At 45.7% G+C, this 23,961-nt stretch overlaps 1 protein-coding gene across 2 annotated transcripts in view; it reads left to right on the forward strand.

The window, feature by feature from the left end:
• The window catches only part of LOC128697104 (uncharacterized), a 242,533-nt gene that overhangs the window by 88,254 nt on the left and 130,318 nt on the right, over positions 1-23,961 (forward strand). For both annotated transcript variants that reach the window (XM_070095251.1, XM_070095252.1), the window contains exon 2: positions 18,104-20,532. In XM_070095251.1, coding sequence (XP_069951352.1) covers positions 18,133-20,532 — 2,400 coding nt within the window. In that variant the 5' untranslated portion in view covers positions 18,104-18,132. The remainder of the gene's footprint in view (positions 1-18,103; positions 20,533-23,961) is intronic.

Raw genomic sequence — 23,961 nt, forward strand, 5'->3', positions numbered from 1 at the left:
ATCTGCATTTTGTTTGTCTTCTAGTGCACCCAGGACCTTGTCATAGTGGTCCAGTAGCTGGGACAGACAGGAGCGACCTGCTCTAAACCCGTGTTGCCCTGGGTTGTGTAACTGATGGGTATCTAGGTGGTTGGTGATCTTCCTTCTTAGAACCCTCTCAAAGATTTCCATGATATGGGATGTCAGTGCTATCAGTCTGTAGTTCTTTGCTATTGCTTTACTGCCACCTTTGTGGAGTGGGGCTATGTCTGTTGTTCTTAGTGAGTGTTCTTGCTCCCTCTCCATGTTCATGCTCCCTCTCCGTGTTCATGCTCCCTCTCTGTGTTCATGCTCCCTCTCTGTGTTCATGCTCCCTCTCCGTGTTCATGCTCCCTCTCTGTGTTCATGCTCCCTCTCTGTGTTCATGCTCCCTCTCCGTGTTCATGCTCCCTCTCTGTGTTCATGCTCCCTCTCTGTGTTCATGCTCCCTCTCCGTGTTCATGCTCCCTCTCTGTTTTCATGCTCCCTCTCCGTGTTCATGCTCCCTCTCCGTGTTCATGCTCCCTCTCCGTGTTCATGCTCCCTCTCTGTGTTCATGCTCCCTCTCCGTGTTCATGCTCCCTCTCCGTGTTCATGCTCCCTCTCTGTGTTCATGCTCCCTCTCCGTGTTCATGCTCCCTCTCTGTGTTCATGCTCCCTCTCCGTGTTCATGCTCCCTCTCCGTGTTCATGCTCCCTCTCTGTGTTCATGCTCCCTCTCTGTGTTCATGCTCCCTCTCTGTGTTCATGCTCCCTCTCTGTGTTCATGCTCCCTCTCCGTGTTCATGCTCCCTCTCCGTGTTCATGCTCCCTCTCCGTGTTCATGCTCCCTCTCCGTGTTCATGCTCCCTCTCCGTGTTCATGCTCCCTCTCCGTGTTCATGCTCCCTCTCCGTGTTCATGCTCCCTCTCCGTGTTCATGCTCCCTCTCCGTGTTCATGCTCCCTCTCCGTGTTCATGCTCCCTCTCCGTGTTCATGCTCCCTCTCCGTGTTCATGCTCCCTCTCCGTGTTCATGCTCCCTCTCCGTGTTCATGCTCCCTCTCCGTGTTCATCAAGAACTTGGAGTTCCTTACTACCTGAAACCTGACACACCAACCATTGTATAGTAGGTAGACTTGAAACCTGACACACCAACCATTGTATAGTAGGTAGACTTGAAACCTGACACACCAACCATTGTATAGTAGGTAGACTTGAAACCTGACACACCAACCATTGTATAGTAGGTAGACTTGAAACCTGACACACCAACCACTGTATAGTAGGTAGACTTGAAACCTGACACACCAACCACTGTATAGTAGGTAGACTTGAAACCTGACACACCAATCATCGTGTAGTAGACAGACCTGAAACCTGACATATCAACCATCGTGTTTGTTGTTGATAATTAGGGATTGTAGTTTGAGTGACTTGGTCACTGGTTGATTGGACCAGCCATCACAGGTCCAGATATTATGTGACCAGTGACCAGTGACCAGTGACCAGTGACCAGTATCCAGTGACCAGTGACCAGTAACAAGTGTGTGTTACAGCCAAGCTTACTGGCTACTTGGTACTTACCAGTCTGATGTCTTTGATGATACATGGTACCTGGTACATCATCCAAGCCGGAAATATCCAGTATGTTCTGTCTCTGGTGGAGTGAACATTTACCTGGTGCTTGCTGGACCTGGTGCTTGCTGAACCTGGTGCTTGCTGAACCTGGTGCTTGCTGAACCTGGTGCTTGCTGGACCTGGTGCTTGCTGAACCTGGTGTTTGCTGGACCTGGTGTTTGCTGGACCTGGTGCTTGCTGGACCTGGTGCTTGCTGAACCTGGTGCTTGCTGAACCTGGTGCTTGCTGAACCTGGTGCTTGCTGGACCTGGTGCTTGCTGGACCTGGTGTTTTCTGGACCTGGTGCTTGCTGGACCTGGTGTTTGCTGGACCTGGTGCTTGCTGAACCTGGTGCTTGCTGAACCTGGTGCTTGCTGGACCTGGTGCTTGCTGGACCTGGTGTTTGCTGGACCTGGTGCTTGCTGAACCTGGTGCTTGCTGAACCTGGTGCTTGCTGGACCTGGTGCTTGCTGGACCAGGTGCTTGCTGGACCTGGTGTTTGCTGGACCTGGTGCTTGCTGGACCTGGTGTTTGCTGGACCTGGTGCTTGCTGAACCTGGTGCTTGCTGGGCTTGGTGCTTGCTGGACCTGGTGCTTGCTGGACCTGGTGCTTGCTGGACCTGGTGCTTGCTGAACCTGGTGCTTGCTGGACCTGGTGTTTGCTGAACCTGGTGCTTGCTGGACCTGGTGCTTGCTGGACCTGGTGCTTGCTGGACCTGGTGCTTTCTGGACCTGGTGCTTGCTGGGCTTGGTGTTTCCTGGACCTGGTGCTTGCTGGACCTGGTGCTTGCTGAACCTGGTGCTTGCTGACCTGGTGCTTGCTGGACCTGGTGCTTGCTGAACCTGGTGCTTGCTGAACCTGGTGCTTGCTGGACCTGGTGTTTGCTGGACCTGGTGCTTGCTGACCTGGTGCTTGCTGGACCTGGTGCTTGCTTAACCTGGTGCTTGCTGAACCTAGTGCTTGCTAAACCTGGTGCTTGCTGGGCTTGGTGCTTGCTGGACCTGGTGCTTGCTGGACCTAGTACTTGCTGAACCTGGTGCTTGCTGAACCTGGTGCTTGCTGAACCTAGTGCTTGCTGGACCTGGTGCTTGCTGAACCTGGTGCTTGCTGGACCTGGTGCTTACTGGACCTGGTACTTGCTGAACCTGGTACTTGCTGAACCTGGTACTTGCTGAACCTGGTGCTTGCTGAACCTGGTGCTTGCTGAACCTAGTGCTTGCTGGACCTGGTGCTTGCTGAACCTGGTGCTTGCTGGACCTGGTGCTTACTGGACCTGGTACTTGCTGAACCTGGTACTTGCTGAACCTGGTACTTGCTGAACCTGGTGCTTGCTGAACCTGGTGCTTGCTGAACCTGGTGCTTGCTGAACCTGGTGCTTGCTGGACCTGGTGCTTGCTGACCTGGTGCTTGCTGAACCTAGTGCTTGCTGACCTGGTGCTTGCTGAACCTGGTGCTTGCTGAACCTGGTGCTTGCTGAACCTGGTGCTTGCTGAACCTGGTGCTTGCTGAACCTGGTGCTTGCTGACCTGGTGCTTGCTGAACCTGGTGCTTGCTGACCTGGTGCTTGCTGAACCTGGTGCTTGCTGAACCTGGTGCTTGCTGGACCTGGTATTTGCTGGACCTGGTGCTTGCTGGACCTGGTGCTTGCTGAACCTGGTGCTTGCTGAACCTGGTGCTTGCTGAACCTGGTGCTTGCTGAACCTGGTGCTTGCTGGACCTGGTGCTTGCTGACCTGGTGCTTGCTTGACCTGGTGCTTGCCGGACCTGGTGCTTGCTGGACCTGGTGCTTGCTGGACCTGGTGCTTGCTGGACCTGGTGCTTGCTGGACCTGGTGCTTGCTGAACCTGGTGCTTGCTGAACCTGGTGCTTGCTGAACCTGGTGCTTGCTGGACCTGGTGCTTGCTGACCTGGTGCTTGCTGAACCTGGTGCTTGCTGGACCTGGTGCTTGCTGAACCTGGTGCTTGCTGGACCTGGTGCTTGCTGGACCTGGTGCTTGCTGGACCTGGTATTTGCTAGACCTGGTGCTTGCTGAACCTGGTGCTTGCTGACCTGGTCTTGCTGGACCTGGTGCTTGCTGGACCTGGTGCTTGCTGGACCTGGTGCTTGGTGAACCTGGTGCTTACTATGCCTGGTTCGTGTTCACGCCGCCGGAGACTGACTCGTAATATTCTCAACCAGTACCACTCTGCCTATGTATTTGGTTCCTACCTTCCTCGAACAAGATTACGTATTTCAGTTTAAAGTGCACAAAGTTTAAGATATACCAGCGAGAAGCATCACTACAGACGTCAGAGCCGACCATCTACTCTGGTCCTGTCTAATGAGAGAGTCGTCATGTCCATCTTAATGTTATCCACATCCTTGTGGATAATTCTCTGACATACAAACATTCACTAAACTCAACTGTGAATCTAACGTAAATCCAAAAATCCACTTATGACTTACATGAGTCTTCAGTACTCATGTGCTGAATTACTATATATGTCATAGGTTGGCCTTATTGTTATGGCTACTCCCCTCAGTGGACGTAGTGAGCACCTTACACTAACGGCTCTTTACAAGGCAGGTGAAACTGCAGACTTGGAGAATATACAGAGAAATTTCATTGCAGTAAAACACCTCATTTACTGGTAATGTTTGAAGTCCTTTAACCTGTAATCCTTGGAATGCAGGCGAGACAGATGCATCATAATAGTCATGCATCGGGCATGGTTTCACTTCAAGGTCTGGTCCTCTACTGGACTGTAGGGGACATTGGCCCCCAAAGCACCCTTCTGGCTTTTTAAATTATATACCTGGACTCAGTCCTAGTCATGATTGTCAGAGATGGTCAAAAATTGAGACTGGTCATGTGGTCTGGTCATGTGAAAATGTTAGTTATTGTAACAATTCAATAACGACAAATTCCACCTTAGCTAAGGCACTCTGCTCCCTGGTGTGATCAAGACTAAGTCTAACTCAAGCCCTGAAGAAGCTGACTGACCCTGAGATAATGCATCATCACCCATTTCCACAGTTGGAAAGTTGTCCTGCATGTGATCTGGTGTTTGTCCCCCTCATTATGAGTAAGAAATCGAAGTGGGGATCGGGGATTAACAATTCCCAAAGGAGTAGGACCATTTTGGAACTCCATATTGTAGGAGTCAGACCTTAACTTGTTGTGAATACTCTCACTAAGTTGTACAGCTGTGAGAGTGCACTGACACTCTATACCAATGGAACGAGCAATGCTGTAAAGAACGAGCAGTGCTTTAAAGATAGTTTGGGCAAGCTTTGCAAGGTATTTTCCATCACCAAACTCCTAACATGTATTGGTGGCATAACCCACCAGCACTCTAAGAAAACACTAACCTTTACAATATGCTCAACGCCCAAATAACTTGTAGCAGTAGCACACAGCAACTTAAGCAGCCTTTGCAGCACGGCAATGTAGACAGGCTTGTAGAGACAATGCAGAGGACAATGGATACTATGTAACAGACAGTGGCTTCAGGACAGGCACAGAATATTATGAACACAATGTAGGGACGAGCAAAAGACAGCAGGGAATAGCTTCTTAAATATAGTTTCCTTCACCAAAGATATGTGCAATCTATATATACATTACAGAGAATATATACAGTAAGGCAATTTGCAAACAAGAGACATAGTGAGAACCGTCTTAGCCCAGATTTGGAGGTAAATTTACCAATATATGCTTCACGAGCCCCAGACTTCGCTTCACAGACTTGGCAGGCTTTCCTATGGTTGGCTGGATGAACCAGCAACTATCATAACAGTGGGGCCCCTGACTGGCACACTCTCACCTGCTGGTTCGCTGGTTTAGGAGGGTATGCCTATATGGGCATGTGACACACGTCGAATAAATTTTAACCAAGTCTTCGCCTGCCACACCAGTGCAATGAAAGTTCCACCACGGTGTAGTAGGCAAACCTGGAACCTCACACACCAATCATAGTGTTGTCAACAGTGTAGTATACATTGTGAGAGCCACATTTCTAAGTAGGCTTCCTTCCCAAGTGTTAGTCACGTGACCACCTTTTGAACTATGGGAATAGGCTGTACCTCAGAGGCTTCTCCCTCTCTGACCAGCGCCAGGGACAGGTTGATTTAGATTTTGCCACCGAAGTGGCTAGTTTATTGTGTACCCCATATCTATCCTGTGGACAGCAGCGCAAGAGCATATGGATACACAAAAGGCCTAGGAACTAGGCTCCAAAAGGGTTAACAGGAGTACATATGGATTTATATCTACATATCTATAGTTCACTTATCTGTTACAAGCAAATTTAGGAAATTTGCTTAGTATATCTGGTATCTTATTTTCATTAATAAGATATCTTGACATGTCACATAGGTTATTATACTGTCTGTCTCTGTATTCCTCAATAAGTGGACAATTAAGCACATAGTGTTCAAGACAGTGACCATATACCTGATCACATAATTTACATTTAGTTTGATCACCATCTGTGTGTCTGCCAAACTGCCAGAAGTACTTGTAACCAAGCCTAAGCCTGGCCACTACAACATCAGTCAGTACTTGTAACCAAGCCTAAGCCTGGCCACTACAACATCAGTCAGTCTGTTCACATTGCAAGTTGCTCCATAAACATACTTATCTACGTTCATGTTATCATAGTGGGTTATAGATCTACTCAGGCTTCTAACTGCATTCCTATAACAATCATTTTCATTATTTACTTCTCTCCTAATATTATTCCTAATGCTAGACACAGTTATACCAAAGTTATATTCTATATTCTCCTTCTGGGTACTCTTCTTGGCTAACATATCAACTTTATCATGAAGGAGTAATCCAATGTGTGATGGGATCCATAGCAATTGTACATTAATTCCTTTGTCCCTGATTTTTGAGTATCTATACCTGGCTTCTCCAATGAGCATGTTGTTGGAGTCATTATATGAGTTAAGGACATTCGGTGATGACATAGAATCAGTAATGATGACAGAATCAAGCTCAGTGTCGTAAGTTAGCTTTAGCGCCATTAGGATTGCAAATAATTCAGTTTGCAATGTAGACGCCCAGTTGTTAATTCTAGTTCAACAAGTTCAACTAGTTCAACAAGTTTATAACAAAAAAAGGCACAATACCGTGACTGGAGCGATACACAAATAACCCGCACATAGAAGAGAGGAACTTACGATGACGTTTCGGTCCGACTTGGACCATTTACAAAATCACTGACTTTGTAAATGGTCCAAGTCGGGCCGAAACGTCGTCGTAAGCTCCTCTCTTCTATGTGCAGGTTATTTGTGTATCAATGTTATGTTGTTGTCCCTTATTACTTTGATAGCAAGGTTCTCACTACATGTTCTAGTGTGGGGGTAACTTTTACATAAACCAAAACATAAGCTTGCACACCCCTTAGCTGCTCTCCTAGGACAGCCCACATGGTGCATCTCAACAATTTGCCCTTCTCTCTTCTTGACTAATCTCTGGACTAACCAGTGTTTTGACACACTTTAGTCACCCTGGGTATGGTGGCCACAACTTAAGTTATTAAACTTACCCCTGGGGCACACATAATGCACCCAAAAAATAGAAAGAAAGGCCCAGAGGTCCTACCAGTTTGAAGTCAACAAAAAAGTGAGGGAGAAGGAGGAGCCTAGCTAAGCTCCTCCCACCAAACAACAAAAGACTGTTGCCAAGCACAATTCTCTAGTTACCACAATTCTACCACACCTTATTTTACTGTTACAAAAAGAAATACAACTTTATAAACTACTTATTTAAATTGTGTGTGTGTGTTTCTACAGTATAACCTATTATACTGAGAAAAAACAGGCTTGACTCAGCTGCCTTACAGCCATAAGAGTGATCTGCCCTTATGACATTTAGAGCTGAGTCCCCATCAATTCAATATAATTAGGTATTCCAGAGTAACTGTTAGAGATACATAATTACATGTTAGGTCCTAAAGCCCCATAACAATCAACAAATTTATTATCGTTCTTAACTAGGGAGGTGGCAACAAGAGCAGATGCTGCCCTGCCAGAAGACTCCTGTTTAGATCCATCAGTGTATATAACTTGTGATAACTTATTACTACCAGCTAGGTGAGAAATTTCTTCTTGAATAGTTGCTTTAACAAGAGATTTAAGGAAGGGATTACTAGCAATGAGCTTCTTGGGAGGGACTTGCAGGTATGTGATATTAAATGAACACATCTTCCACGGAGGGGTGAAATGCTCTTGTTGCCTACAGTGATACAGTTCATGCAGGTTATAAAACTTAATGTAATTACATGTTTTCACAATCCATTTAGATCTGTGTGTATTTACTTCTAGACACTTGGTAAGATTCATTGTGACAGTGTCTGGTTCATTTCTCAACATTCTAATATCGAGTACAGTGTTAATCTCAACAATCCTATCACTGATACTAGAAATACCAAGCTCCTTCCTCATATTAAGAGCCTTTGTAGATTTGGGACAGACAAGAATAATTATGAGAGCTTCATTTTGCATTAACTCAAGGGTCGGAGAGAACTTTCTCTAGCTAATATCAACATGGGAGCAGCATAATCAATTAAGGACCTAACATAGGCTATGTACATCATTCTCACGATTCTTACATTAGCACCATAGTTGGTGTTGTAGCCAGCAACATTAGCACCATAGTTGGTGTTGTAGCCAGCAACATTAGCACCATAGTTGGGGTTGTTGCCAGCAACATTAGCACCATAGTTGGTGTTGCAACCAGCAACATTAGCACCATAGTTGGGGTTGTTGCCAGCAACATTAGCACCATAGTTGGGTTGTTGGGGTTGTAGCCAGCAACATTAGCACCATAGTTGGGGTTGTAGCCAGCAACATTAGCACTATAGTTGGGGTTGTAGCCAGCAACATTAGCACCATAGTTGGGGTTGTAGCCAGCAACATTAGCACCATAGTTGGTGTTGTAGCCAGCAACATTAGCACCATAGTTGGGGTTGTAGCCAGCAACATTAGCACCATAGTTGGGGTTGTAGCCAGCAACAATAGCACCATAGTTGGTGTTGTAGCCAGCAACATTAGCACCATAGTTGGGGTTGTAGCCAGCAACATTAGCACCATAGTTGGGGTTGTAGCCAGCAACATTAGCACCATAGTTGGGGTTGTAGCCAGCAACATTATCATGTGGGAGCTCGAACACGTGGATAGGGTAAAGTAATACTCACGTAGGCTGGTAGTACGTATAATTACGGATAATGTGGGGAGCGCTCAATCAGCCGTACCTATCTCTCTGCTCTCTCTCGTATAACTGACTGGTCGCCCACAGTACCCATATGTGAGGGGGTCTTTGAATACTGCTGTGGTCAGCACAATATGAATACAGACAGTGACTCAGGCAGAGACGGTTGGTAGTGAGTCATCTACTGGTACACTGGTTACTGGTAACTGGTTACTACTACTGAGAGCTCGGCGACGCTAATGTATGTCGTCCCGACATACAACTAATACAAACTAGAGATGGTAGGTATACGGCTTGGGCTGATTCTATACAATGTCAAAGTACACAACAATTAAACATTATAACATACATAAGTAGAACATTGGAATGGAAGCTTACGTAACTGAAACTGTAATGCAATACAAGGTATAATATAGCGCAACTCATTGAATGAAACTCAACGTTGGAATTACACAGTGGAAGTGATAAAAAAAATTTTTTTGATCGATCGATCTGTATTCATGTGATCTACGGATTCTGAGGAAGGAATACAAAGAAAGAGTGTTTAACAGAAGCAGATTCGATGCACTCAAATCTAGACTGTTAACTCTCAGAACTCGAAGAGAACGTGAACACAAAAAAAAAATTCTTGAATACTGATAAGTTGATACTGTAATATTCATCTATACAGGTTATTTACATTTAACCCCAACTCTGCTAGGGTAAGATTGACATATGCAGAATGGGTGTCATCTCTGGGAGGATCAAACTCTGTAGCATTGGCTAACTCATGCTCTATTTGAGGCAAATCTGAATTGGATGTTACAAATGATACTTGAGGATTTCTCAATACCTGTCGTGTATGTAGGGAATAACGACATTCACGTTGATCGTCTGACTGAGTATCAGAGGAAGAGAGTACAGGATCAGGAGGATTGTTAGAGTCTGTCACATTAGTCTGGGTTGGAACATCATTATCATCACATACTAACTTCATATGATCTAAATGCGATTCTTTATACTGACCAGTACTAATCTCTCTAACCTTATACTTATTACCAGTGATATGTTCAACTACTCGATAAGGACCAACAAACTTTTGATCAAGCTTTGGCATTGCAGACGTTTTGTTAAAGTTAATCAGCATAACTCTCGAACCTACTTTGATTTTGGATGGCTTTGCTCGAGTGTTTGCGACTCTTGTAAATTCTGCTGTTGATTTATGAAGTGTTTCACGGATTCTTCTAAAAACACTTTGAGCTAAGCTGGTATGAGTTGCTATGAAATCATCAGGGTTGTAATTTGGTTTCAGATTAGAATATAACAACTCATAAGGCAAACGTTTATCTACACCGTACAATACATAATGTGGAGTGTCACCTATAGAAACATTGTAAGCAGAATTTATAGCACACTGCACATCAGGTATAACTTCATCCCAAGTTTCACTGTTGGGATTGATAGTGGCTCTCAAGACATCAAGTACTTTCTTATTGGTTTGTTCTGCTAACCCATTGCTGGCAGGATGATGAGGAACAATGGTGGATTTAGAGATCTTGTACAAGGTGCACAAATTTTCAAGAATCTCATTACAGAATTCACCTCCATTATCTGTTACTAGGGACTTAGGGGTGGTATGCCTGCAGATAATGCGTTCTTTAAACGCTTTAGCTACTGTCTCGGCAGTCTTATCTGCAATAGGAACTAACTCACAATATCTGGTGAAATGGTCTACCATAACACACAGATGTTTGTTGCCTTGGAGGGAACATTGGAAATTAGTTAACAAATCTAGCGCAACTCTTTCCCATGGTTCGCTAGTAGTTGGATATACTTGGATTGGATTAGGACCATTAGCATTACCTTTATGTTGCATGCAGACACTACATTTCTTAACATACTCAGAAATATCAGTTGCCATACGAGGCCAAAAGTATTTCAATCTGGCTTGTTTTACTGAACGATCCATACCAGGGTGTGCAACACCTGGTACATCGTGAACTAGCTGTAAGGCTACATTCACTAGTGACTGTGGAATTACTAACTGGTATACTCTTCTGGTAGGAGTACCCAACTCGGCTGTTCGATACAGGAATTCTTGGTTCATGACAAAGTCACTGATGGGTGCTGGTGGCTTCACAGTCAGAATAAGATCTTCCTGGAGCAGGAATCGAATCACACCAGACCACATGGGATCTGTTCGTTGAGCATTCTTTACATCTTCAGCACTAAATGGAGGGTCTGCAGTTACTATACTAACATGTCGCGATAAGGCATCTGCGACTACATTTGACTTGCCAGGTAAATGCTCAAAGGTGGGATTGAACTCTTGGATAGTCAAGGTCCATCTGGGTAACCTTCCAGTAGGTTGTTTGTTCTGGAATAAGGGTATCAGTGGAGCATGGTCTGTCAAGACATGAACAGAGTACTGATAAATAATGTCTCGGAAGTGCTTTAAAGACCATACTATTGCTAAAGCTTCTTGCTCAGTTACTGTATAATTACGTTCAGCCTTCGTAAGGACTCGGCTAGCAAATGCAACTGCGTTGTACTTGCCATTGGTCTTCTGAGCTAGTACGGCACCTATGCCAATTGAACTAGCATCAGTTGTCAGATAGAAGGGCTTAGAAAAATCTGGAAATTTCAAAATTGGAGCAGATGTTAGCTTTTCTTTTAGAGTTTGGAATGCTCTTTCTTGACGGAAAGTCCAAACAAAAGGAGCATCTTTCTTAAGCAACTCAGTTAGAGGAGCAGCTATGGAAGAAAAATTGGCAATGAAAGATCTATAAAAACCTGCTAAGCCCACAAAGGATCTTACGGCATCAGCAGTTTTGGGAGTTGGAAAATTTAGTACTGCAGTTACTTTACTTTGGTCAGTCGTAACCCCTCTAGGAGTGACTACGTGACCAAGAAACTTAATTTCTGATCTGAAAAATTGACATTTAGACAGTTTGATCTTTAAATTGGCTTCTTCAAGCATACCAAGTACTACATCAAGTCTTTTCAAGTGTGTATCCACGTCTTTAGACATGACGATTACGTCATCTAAGTACGCCATAAGTGCATTACCTATGAGACCTCTAAAGATATTAGTCATGAGCCTTGAGAAAGTGATAGGGGAAGATCGTAATCCAAACGCCATACGGAGGAAGTGATAATGACCTGTAGGAGTGGAGAATGCAGTTAGCTCTTGGCTGTCCTCGTGAAGAGGGACTTGCCAAAACCCTTGTAACAAATCCAGGGTTGAAAAGACTTTGTTATCTCTGATGTTACGTAAAAGATCACCCAGTACAGGAAGTGGGAAGTGATCTGGAATAGTTTTCGCATTTAACTTCCTAAAGTCAATCACTGGGCGCCAAGTACCATCCTTCTTAGGTACTAGGATCAAGGGTGCATTCCAAGGTGAATTGCTAGGTGCAATAACTCCATCATCAAGCATTTGATTAATTAATTCTTCTGCGACAGCAACTTGTGAATGAGGCATTCTGTACGCAGGTATGTAGATAGGTCTAGTACCAGGTTCAAGTGGAATACGATGGGACAATAAGTTCGTTATACCCATCTTCTCACCTGGTAAAGCAATGGCTTTACAACGTTTGTTCAACAGAGTCAACAAACGCTTGACTTCATCTGGGAAGTCAGTGGGAGCTAAGTCTTTCTCCTCAACTGGTGGAACAGATTGATCCAGTGAAGTGGATGAGGTCTCCCCGGCAGAAATAGCACCGACCCACTGGTCAGGTGACAACTCATCCTCTACCTGAACAGGGTAAGGATAGTGAACAAGGTCAACAAGATTGGTATTGGCTATGAGACGAACACTGTGACCAGAAGTGTTAGCTAGGAAAAAATGAATCTTACTATCTCTTACAACATGTAAGGATGGTTCAACAAATAGACCTTTTACTTTGCAGGAATCACTGTCAACTAGGACGTTATCACCATCTGGAACACTAGGAACAACTACAGACACTCTAGTGAGAGCACTAGCCGCAACAGAGACGTCTTTCTGCAGACGGCATATGACATCAACAAGAGATGGCATTACTAGTTTCAAGTAATCGTTTTCTGACAAGGCATCCCCTGTGGAGAAACTACTACTCGAACTAGCAGTCATTGCAAGGATAGGTTGTGCACTCAAGGCAGTCTGAGTGTCCTCGGACACTTGAGGCAACGGACTATCCTGCAAGTCTGAAGGTATAGGTGGAACACTGATGGGAGTAACAGAATTACCAGTGCCTGACCGCTTGGGTACGCTACTGGAGAATGCATTGCCTTGTAAGGACTTAATCCGTACATCATACTCTGCAGCAGTATGACAGATTTCTGATCCAAGCTGGTAACCCCAGAATGGAACGATCAAGTCGTCAATTTGGGCATGCCATCGATAAGGGTCGAGCACAATGTGTAAGTCTCGCATGGAAGCAAATCCCAGTAGAAGGTCACCAGGGAAAGTAATCTGGTCGACAACAAGGAAGGAAGCAGTGAAGTCTCTACCTTGGATAGAAAAAGTTAGGGAAGTCCGACCTCGGACACGCAGGTGAGAACCAGCTACTCCACTAAGGGAGGACACATGAGTCGGTTCTACAAGAAGGACATGTCGTAACTGCTTATCCTTAAACAAACTAGACCTAATAATATTGACTTGCGCACCAGAGTCCATGAACAAATGAACGGGCGCATTATGAACAGATGCTTGCACTATAGGGCCTATGGTTGCATTGGAAGTTATGTGCAAACAAAAAGGTGGATTGTCATCAGAAAAGACTTGTTCCACTTCATCCCCAAAATCATCTATGTCAGAGATATGTGAAGCAACATCATCAGCAGGATTGTCATTCTCGAGACTGCTTAAGGCTTCAAAGGAATTGTGAACGGGGATGGTGTACTCATTATCACCTACTGTCACCATGGGACGGTTTGACTGGGGCTCTCGAATTCCCCCGAATTGGAAGAATGAGCCTGGTTCTGGTTAGTTTGAGAACCACAACGTCTGTTTCCTCTACGGGTTCTGCGGTTGGAACGGCCACGGAAAGACCTAGAGTACTGAAGGTTATAGAGAGCATTGCACTCAGATGTGTCATGTCCATGTATTCTATGATAAGTACAGTAGGGAAGATCTGGGTACTCATCATCAGTACGACGTCTCTTAGGGTAACTATCAGGACAATTAATTGCAATATGGCCACAGAAACCACAGTTGTAACAAGTTCGCCGACTATGGTTACTGAATGTACTATGAATACTACGAGGTTTATAATTGGTCCTTGGTGATCGCTGAGATGGTTGACGACCACGATTTGTCTCTGTGGCGCAAACAAGAGGTGGTGCAGACTGAGGCATAGGTGTGAAATTACTTTTAATACATGGGAAAGTACCCTGGGGGCACAAGGAACGTACATGATTTAAGGCTGTAAGTGGTTCCATCGTCACAGTTGGAGGATGAGCCTCATAAGCACACACAGAAGCAGGCAGCATTAGTTCTTTGATTGCTCCAAAAGCTGCTATTTTAGCAAACGGTTCTGTGAATGGTTTAACTTCTTCAGGGAGAAAAGCTGATGACTGGACAGCATTGATAAATGATGATAAAAGTTTGTCTAATCTAACAGCAAATGCACTCAACGATTCATTACTCATGGGTGTAGCGTTCACTAGTTCCCTAAGAACGACATATGGGTCAGCTGTTTTTACTGGGACAAGGAAAGAACGAATCAGTTCCTCATATTGTGACCACTTAGTAAGATTCCTGAAGTCACGCATATCAAGGAGATCAACAACGTGAACAGGAGCAGGGGATCGATGAAGAGCTTCTTTAGCAAGTCTGATAAGACTTTCCTCTGAAGGAGGACCTTCAACTAGAGCACCAGCACGAGAACGAATAGCCGCAAACCATGCTTCAAGACTATGTACATGGCCATTGAATAAAGGTAACGCATCAAGGGAATCACGAGTATAACTATAGTATCTCAGTGTCTGGGTCGGTCTGTCAGTCGGTAAGGAATTGTGAGGACTTATGACAGGAGCAGCAGTAGCCTGAGAGGTCTGAGTGTCGACATTCACTAAAGTATCACTTGACGGTATGTGAGACATAATGGCAAAGTTGCACGAGAACAAATAAGGCAAAAATAATGAACAATAAAAATGATACAAAATGCTAAAATTGAAATAAAAGAGATGCAACTAATTCTGCAGAAGTAATAAAAAAAATGTCTAAGATACATTGCAAGAGGAAGGACAACTCAATGTAAAGGACTATTGGCCAAGAAAAAAAAATTACATTGAAATATACAAGTAAAAATATTACTGGAGACTGAATTAAATGCAAAATGAGCTGTCTTTACTCTTGCTAATAAAGGAATTAATTAATAAAATTTGAAATGAATGTAAAAAGTATAAAATAAAATTACTAAATTGTTAACTGGGAAATTTAAATATTTTCTAAGAATGCATAAACAAAATTAAAATATAATGCCAAGATAGCATCAGGAAAATTAAGAAAATGAAAAACAAGATGCAATAATGAACTGAGAATAATAATGCAGAAAAATATCAATAAAAAATTAATTCACTGCAGAACAAGTGCAACAAAATAATTCACTGCAGAACAAGTGCAACAAAATAATTCACTGCAGAACAAGTGCAACAAAATAAGGTGTAGAAATAATCACTGTAGTAATAAAGTGTCACTGGGAAAACTCAGGTTAAATAATGAAATAAAAATATGAAGAAAAAAACTGATTGAACACTTTAACTCTTAATTGTAAATTAGACAAAACAATTTACTCAAACAGAGTAAAGAAAACACTTTACGTTAAAAGTAATTGAAATTACATCAAGAGTGAATTTGTTCAAAGAAATATAAAAATTATGAATAAAAATAAAACAAAGGAACAAAACGGGAAGTGTAACACTTACAAGTGGTGAGGCAAGTGTAACACTTACAAGTGGTGGGGCACACAACACTTAAACACGTATTCATTATTTTAGTATATTCTTACAACAAAATCTTGCTGTGACTGATACGACAAAAATTTGCTGGCAAAAATAATGGTACACAGTCTGCGAAAAAATTAGAGGAATGAGACACTGCTGGCATACGAAAAAAGACACACATAGAAATAAATGGATAATTTGGTATACTGGGGTGAATATCACTGCATGAACTACAATGACAATTACTGGAGAATACAATGCTGAAAGAATACAATAAAAAATTAATCACTTCACACGGAGTGACTGACTGGTACACTACACAATAATACTTACTACAGACAGAGAGTAGCATAAAAAAAAACACAGATAAAAAAAATATGAGATGAGTGAAAACACTGAAAAATATTGCAAAAATAACGAGTCAAATAAACACTGAGTCTACACTGAAAACACAAGGTTTAGAGTACACAAGAAATTCACTATAAATGTCTCACACACGCAAATGTTTTTAAATGCAAGAAAAATGTCTCTAAACAGAAAATTATCGCTGAAGGCTGGAGTAGTAGTCAACGGTGATGACTGGTGATGAGGAAGGTTGTCCTGCGCGGTGATGACGCCGACACTCACACTGTCGTCATGAAGAAATGCGCTTTCTCGGTGAACTCACATAATTGGCTTTATCGTCGGCGCTCAGCTACAATCTCTTGACCAATTATGTGAGCCAAAACAGTATTAGGACCCGGTACAAGGGTGCAAACAACCACAGGTAGATGAGGTGGGTGGCTGGTGGTGGGTGGTGTGAGTAGAATGGTGGTGGGTGTGACTCTCGCTGATGCTCTGGCGCGCACTCCACTCACTGCCCACGAAGGTGGCTTGATAAGCCTCTCTATGCCACAGGAATGGTGAAAACCACTCTTAGCATCCAACAGGGAGCACAAAGCGATACATGAGACAATACCTCAGAGGAACTTGCGTGGCTTATTTCTCTCTCTCAGCTGGGTTAGAAGCTGGGTTGGCTGACTGGCTTACCCCACGAGAATGGCTGACTGGAAGACTTGTAACGATGCACACAGCACGGAGGAGCAGGTGGATGACAGGAGACAGGCTGGATGACAGGCTGACTGGCGTTCACTTCCACAGTCTGGCTTACTGACTGGCTTAATTGCAAAATCCGGGTCAACCCCTCGGAGATTGAAGCAAATAGCACACGAACTAAGCCAGGAAGCTTGAAAAAAACGGCTGCAACAGGCTTGCAGGCTGGAGGTGGAGGTTGTGAGGGGAGCGAGTAGCTGGTGGGTGAGACGGTTCACCTTTGACCCTGCCGGCTACTCACAAACAGTCTTCTAATGTCTTGAATTACCCGTAAAAACTTAAATCCATGCTCCACACCGGTGCCACCATTTATCATGTGGGAGTTCGAACACGTGGATAGGGTAAAGTAATACTCACGTAGGCTGGTAGTACGTATAATTACGGATAATGTGGGGAGCGCCCAAACAGCCGTACCTATCTCTCTGCTCTCTCTTGTATAACTGACTGGCCGCCCACAGTACCCATATGTGAGGGGGGTCTTTGAATACTGCTGTGGTCAGCACAATATGAATACAGACAGTGACTCAGGCAGAGACGGTTGGTGGTGAGTCATCTACTGGTACACTGGTTACTGGTAACTGGTTACTACTACTGAGAACATTAGCACCATAGTTGGGGTTGTAGCCACCACCATTAGCACCATAGTTGGGGTTGTAGCCAGCAACAGCTTTGAGAGCATTTAGCCTTTCTTTGCATTTCTTATTTAGTTGTGGTATAGTGGATTTGTTAAAGGGTACATCTACACCAAGATATCTGTAAGTTTTAACGTAGCTAATGATTTCACCCTTCAGATAGATGGGTGGGGGATGTCGTTTGCTTCTTAATATCTTTGTTTTAGAGGAAGATATTATGAGGCCTAGTCGGTTACAAATTGCTTGAACTTCATTAAGAATGGTACTCATCTTCTTATGCCATGTTGTATAGATCATGATGTCATCAGCATAGCTTATAGCTATATGTTTAGGAGAGGCAGGTAGAGCATTTAGGAGAGCATTAATCAGAATATTAAATAGCATGGGACTGAGAACTCCTCCCTGCGGTGTACCTAAAGACATTTCTTTACACTCACTTCTAAAGCCTTGGTAGAGGACAGAGAATACTATTTAACAGGTATAGGTAGATGTGACAGGCTGGTCACCACCTTTCAGTACCAATATATCACCTCCAGAACAGTCCATCCATTTGTATTCTTGCTAACGTCACATCACTTCCTAATAAGGAACCTTGATAGTGTAGTGGACTGACCAGTGGTGATAATATTTGACTGTTGTTCTCTGTTTTTTTGCAGGATGCCATGAGAGGAGTGCCAGCAGCAGCATGGCACTCTATCATGATGGTGGGAGGTCATCAGTGTCAGCGAGTGGTCTGAGACCAGTGTTGATGTGTGGGTCTGGTAGGCCATCTCCTGCTAGTGCCACCTCCCCTCGAAGTCTGTCTCCCCTGGACCTGCCTTGGCACTCTCCACATGATCCACCTTGGCACTCTCCCCGTGATGCTCATCGGCACTCATTCAATGATCCACGCCGGCACTCACCCCGGCACTCTCCTTCAGACCCACCCCGGCACTCACCCCGGCACTCTCCTCGCGACCCACTCTGGTACTCTCCTCCTGACCCACCCCGGCAATCACCCCGGCACTCTCCTCCTGACCCACCCCACCACTCACCCCGGCACTCTCCTCACGATCCACCATGGCACTCTCCTCCTGACCCATCCCGGCACTCTCCTCATGACCCACCCAGGCACTCTCCTCATGACCCACCCCGGCACTCACCCCGGCACTCTCCTCATGATCCACCCTGGCACTCTCCTCATGACCCACCCCGGCACTCTCCTTATGCCCCACCCCGGCACTCGCTCCGGCACTCTCCTCATGACCCACCCCGGCACTTACCCCGGCACTCTCCTCAAGACCCATCTCAACAATCTCCTCATGACCCACAGCAATTCTCACCACAAGACCCACTCAGGCACCCACCTCAAGACCCACCCAGGAACCCACCACTGGATCAACGTCAGTTCTTCCTCTACAAACCACCCCGACGACCATCTCACAACCCACCTCATCTCTCACCGCTCGACCCACCTCGTCTCTCACCGCTCGACCCACCTCGTCTCTCACCGCTCGACCCACCTCGTCTCTCTCCACTCGACCCACCTCGTCTCTCTCCACTCGACCCACCTCGAGTTTCACCGCTGGACGTGGCACCCTGGCACTCCCCAGCAGACGACCCTGCTCTCCCTTCCAACCCCACCTCCAACCCCACCTCATCAGACCCCACCTCCCGTACCACCTCACCAGACCCCAACACCAAGCACACTTCGCCAGACCCCGCCCCGCCAGACCCCGCCCCGCCAGACCCCGCCCAGCCAGACCCCACCACCTACAAGAGTGCCAATTCAGCGTACTCAAAATTTTCACGACGTGGCACTGACTTGTCTGTCACTCAGGTTAAATTGCAAGAAACTTACATCAATGTGGTGGCACTAGAGGAGAGAGAAGAGGAGAAACAGCTGTCTGAGGCTTGGAAGAGAAAGAGGAGACGGTCTTTAGACCGGTCACTAGATCGGTCTGTGCCAGAGTACCTTAAATCTGCTCCCATAAAGAGAATCTCACATCCTCTGGAGCAGAGTTTTCTTGTGTCTTTCTTGGTGTCTGTGACCTCTGTTGTGCTCACTTGCGTCATCAGTGTGCCTCTCAGCCTGGCACTCTTACTGGCACTACCTGTGGGGTTGCTAGTGAAGGCCCTGGCGGCTCTGTGCAGGGTGCCCAGGACCAGGAGCTGCGTCACTGCATGCCACAGTGACTATGTGTCAGCACATGATGCACAGTTCTTGCTGGAGGATGCTGGTCAAGATTCAGTCATTCACAGCATCCTCATCATTGACGCATCCATCAACCTCAAACGGATCAAACAGCTGCTAGCCACGCGGGTAGTGGACGCCAAAAACGGGTCGGGGAGTCTCATGTACCCACGCCTCACCCAGACCATCATGCAGATGCCTGCCGGACCTGCCTGGGTTCAAGACCACAACTTTAACCTGCACAATCACGTGGTCTCTGGACCTAGCATCAGCACTGAAGAGGGTCTTCAAAGGTACGTCAGTGCCCTGCTGTCGCAGCCACTTCCACTCGCACGTCCACTCTGGCAGATGGTGGTGCTACACGACTATGGTCGCAGCAGGGACACAGTGCTAGTGTGCCGCCTACACCAGTCTATATCTGATGGCATGTCCCTGGTCAGGGTCCTATGCCACTCACTCTCAGACAATCAGATAATGCACATACCTCAGAAACCTCACTTCGGTGGCACTACGTATGGCATGAACCTTTTTAAGGCCCTCTTAGTGGGGCCCTTGACGGCCCTCAAGTGGCTCTGGTGGTGGGGGCCCGAGATCAACCTCCTGACTGTGCGGCGCGGGACAACGGTGCCACCGGCAAGACATCCCAAGAGCACCAAATCTTGCTGTGGGTGCCACAGGGAGGTGGGAGTCAGTAGGTCGAGTGAGAGTGGGGCCTATACGGTGTGGGGGGGTGGGGAGGGGAGAGGGGAGGGCCAGGTAGTGGTGTGGTCAGCAGCAGTGCCACTGAGCAGAGTGGCACGCATCAAGCAGGTCACGCGCACCTGTCTCAACGATGTCTTACTGGCAGCCTTAACTGGTGCCCTGAGACTGACCTTCCAGAGCCAAGGTGTCAGGCACCCTCCAGACCTCAAGGTAACTTACACTAGCCAGACCTCAAGGTAACTTACACCCCCCAGACCTCAAGGTAACTTACACCAACCAGACTTCAAGGTAACTTACACCAGCCAGACTTCAAGGTAACTTTCACCAGCAGACCTCAAGGTAACTTACACCAGCCAGGCTTCAAGGTAACTTACACCAGCAAGATTTCAAGGTAACTTATACCAGACAGACCTCAAAGTAACTGACACCAGTCAAACTTCAAGGTAACCTACATCAGCCAGACCTCAAGGTAACTTATACCAACCGGACCTCAAGGTAATTTACACCAGCCTGACCTCAAGGTAACGTACACCCCCCAGACCTCAAGGTAACTTACACCAGTCAGATCTCAAAGTAACTTACACCCCCAAACCTCAAGGTAACTTACACCAGCCGGACCTCAAGGTAACTTACACCAGCCAGACTTCAAGGTAACTTACATCATCCAGAGCTCAAGGTAACTTACACCAGCCAGACTTCAAGGTAACTTACACCAGCCAGACTTCAAGGTAACTTACACCAGCCAGGCTTCAAGGTAACTTACACCAGCAAGATCTCAAGGTAATTTATACCAGCCAGACCTCAAGGTAACTGACACCAGCCAGACTTCAAGGGAACTTACATTATCCAGAGCTCAATGTAACTTACACCAGCCAGCCCTCAAGGTAGCATACACCCCCCCAGACCTCAACGTAACATACACCAGTCAGACTCCAAGGTAACTTACATCAGCCAGACCTCAAGGTAACCTACTTCAGCCAGACATCAAGGTAACTTACACCAGCCAGCCCTCAAGGTAACTACACCCCCAGACCTCAAGGTAACTTACACCGGCCATGCTTCAAGATAACTTACACGAGCCAGACTTCAAGGTAACTTACACCAGTCATTATCAGTAACTTTGCTCTGCTCGAGTGAACTCTTCTTGCCACCTCAGCCAGTGTGTCCACCATCGCCCTGTTGTTTTCTTCGTACTCCTCTCTTGGCCTCCTGCAGTTCTGTGGTGGGTTATACATCACTCCAATGACTACTTTATGTTCTCCAGACTGAATTGTACCTACTATGTAGTCTCTTTCTCCAATCACGTCCATGCCTTCCATTTCCTCAAATCCCCATCGGTTTCTTATGAGCAGTGCAACTCCTCCTCCCCCTCTACTCCTTCTATCTTTTCTCAGGATCTGATATCCCGGTGGGAAGATTGCATCTGTTATTGTCTCAGTGAGTTTTGTTTCTGTGACTGCTATGATGTCTGGGGATTTCTCACTGATTCTTTCGTGCCACTCCTCATGTTTATTCGTTATTCCGTCCACGTTTGTGTACCAAACTTTCAGCTTCTTTTCTATCACTGTGGTCCTGCAAGAATATTGGGGTTGGGGGAGTGGGAGCCTTGGTGGGGCCCTATGGGGGCTGTGGTGTAGGTGGGGTTTGTGATGATGGGGTGGGGTCAGAATGCCCATAAGGGACAGCTGTTGAGATGAGTGGGTTGTGGTTTGGGTTGCTCAGTTGCGTTGGGATTGTCGCAGTGGGAGTCTTTTGGTGGGAGATTCTGCGGGATGTGTTTGCCCTTCCTCCTGTGTCTGGGTCCTGCTCATCTTCGTCATTGCCTCTCGTTCCTCCTTGCATCTCTGTACCCTCTCTTTCAGTGTAGTCCTTTCTTCTTGTGTTCTGTCGTGATCGAGGTATACTCTCTGGTACCCGTGTTTGTCCCTCAGTCGTGCTTTCTCTTGCAGAATCCTGGTTCAAACTAATCCTTCCTTGAAAATTACTTTGACAGGCCATATCCTTCCACTCGCAAACCACCCAGTTCTCCGAAAATTTGTCACCTGGGTCATATCGCCCTCACCTATTGTTTTCATGATGCCTTCAATCATTTTTTCCTCCTGTTTTATTTCTTCGAAGTTGTTCCCCTTGGCTTCTTGGAGCCCGTAGATAAAAACTGACCTCTCCCTTTCCTCCTCCCACTGTGTGTATGTGAGTGTGTGTGTGTGTGTGTGTGTGTGTGTGTGTGTGTGTGTGTGTGTGTGTGTGTGTGTGTGTGTGTGTGTGTGTGTGTGTGTGCGTGTGTGTGTGTGCATGTGTGCTCAAAGTGCTTGCTATGTCTTAGTAAGACTCAGCTCAAGTCAGACTTAAACAGTGATTGACTAAACGTCCTCAAATATTCTGTCATCTTGACCATCAAGGCAATCAAAACAGTTTGCTTGATTAATATGACGAATCATTCGCTAGCAGCAGTAATGTAACAAGTAGCAGTACAACGTGAGGAACAAGCAGACAATATAACGACCCTAACTGGGGTTCATCAGCAGATCCTCTATAAATGTCATAAAACTCCCTTAAACTGAATCTAAGTTGAGGATAACAGAATCCCTGACTATGATAGTGCATAGATGCCATACAGTATATGTCAAAAGCTTTAGCTTGGGACCTGGGTTGACTTAGAGTGTCAGTACAACACACAACCTCAGTAAAACGTCAAAAATCAATAAGTCTGAACATTATTTATTATTATTATTATTATTATCACACTGGCCGATTCCCACCAAGGCAGGGTGGCCCGAAAAAGAAAAACTTTCACCATCATTCACTCCATCACTGTCTTGCCAGAAGGGTGCTTTACACTACAGTTTTTAAACTGCAACATTAACACCCCTCCTTCAGAGTGCAGGCACTGTACTTCCCATCTCCAGGACTCAAGTCCGGCCTGCCGGTCTCCCTGAATCCCTTCATAAATGTTACTTTGCTCACACTCCAACAGCACGTCAAGTATTAAAAACCATTTGTCTCCATTCACTCCTATCAAACACGCTCACGCATGCCTGCTGGAAGTCCAAGCCCCTCGCACACAAAACCTCCTTTACCCCCTCCCTCCAACCTTTCCTAGGCCGACCCCTACCCCGCCTTCCTTCCACTACAGACTGATACACTCTTGAAGTCATTCTGTTTCGCTCCATTCTCTCTACATGTCCGAACCACCTCAACAACCCTTCCTCAGCCCTCTGGACAACAGTTTTGGTAATCCCGCACCTCCTCCTAACTTCCAAACTACGAATTCTCTGCATTATATTCACACCACACATTGCCCTCAGACATGACATCTCCATTGCCTCCAGCCTTCTCCTCGCTGCAACATTCATCACCCACGCTTCACACCCATATAAGAGCGTTGGTAAAACTATACTCTCATACATTCCCCTCTTTGCCTCCAAGGACAAAGTTCTTTGTCTCCACAGACTCCTAAGTGCACCACTCACTCTTTTTCCCTCATCAATTCTATGATTCACCTCATCTTTCATAGACCCATCCGCTGACACGTCCACTCCCAAATATCTGAATACGTTCACCTCCTCCATACTCTCTCCCTCCAATCTGATATTCAATCTTTCATCACCTAATCTTTTTGTTATCCTCATAACCTTACTC

The sequence above is a fragment of the Cherax quadricarinatus genome, chromosome 49, assembly GCF_038502225.1.
Source record: "Cherax quadricarinatus isolate ZL_2023a chromosome 49, ASM3850222v1, whole genome shotgun sequence".
In the NCBI taxonomy this organism is placed as follows: Eukaryota; Metazoa; Arthropoda; class Malacostraca; order Decapoda; family Parastacidae; genus Cherax; species Cherax quadricarinatus.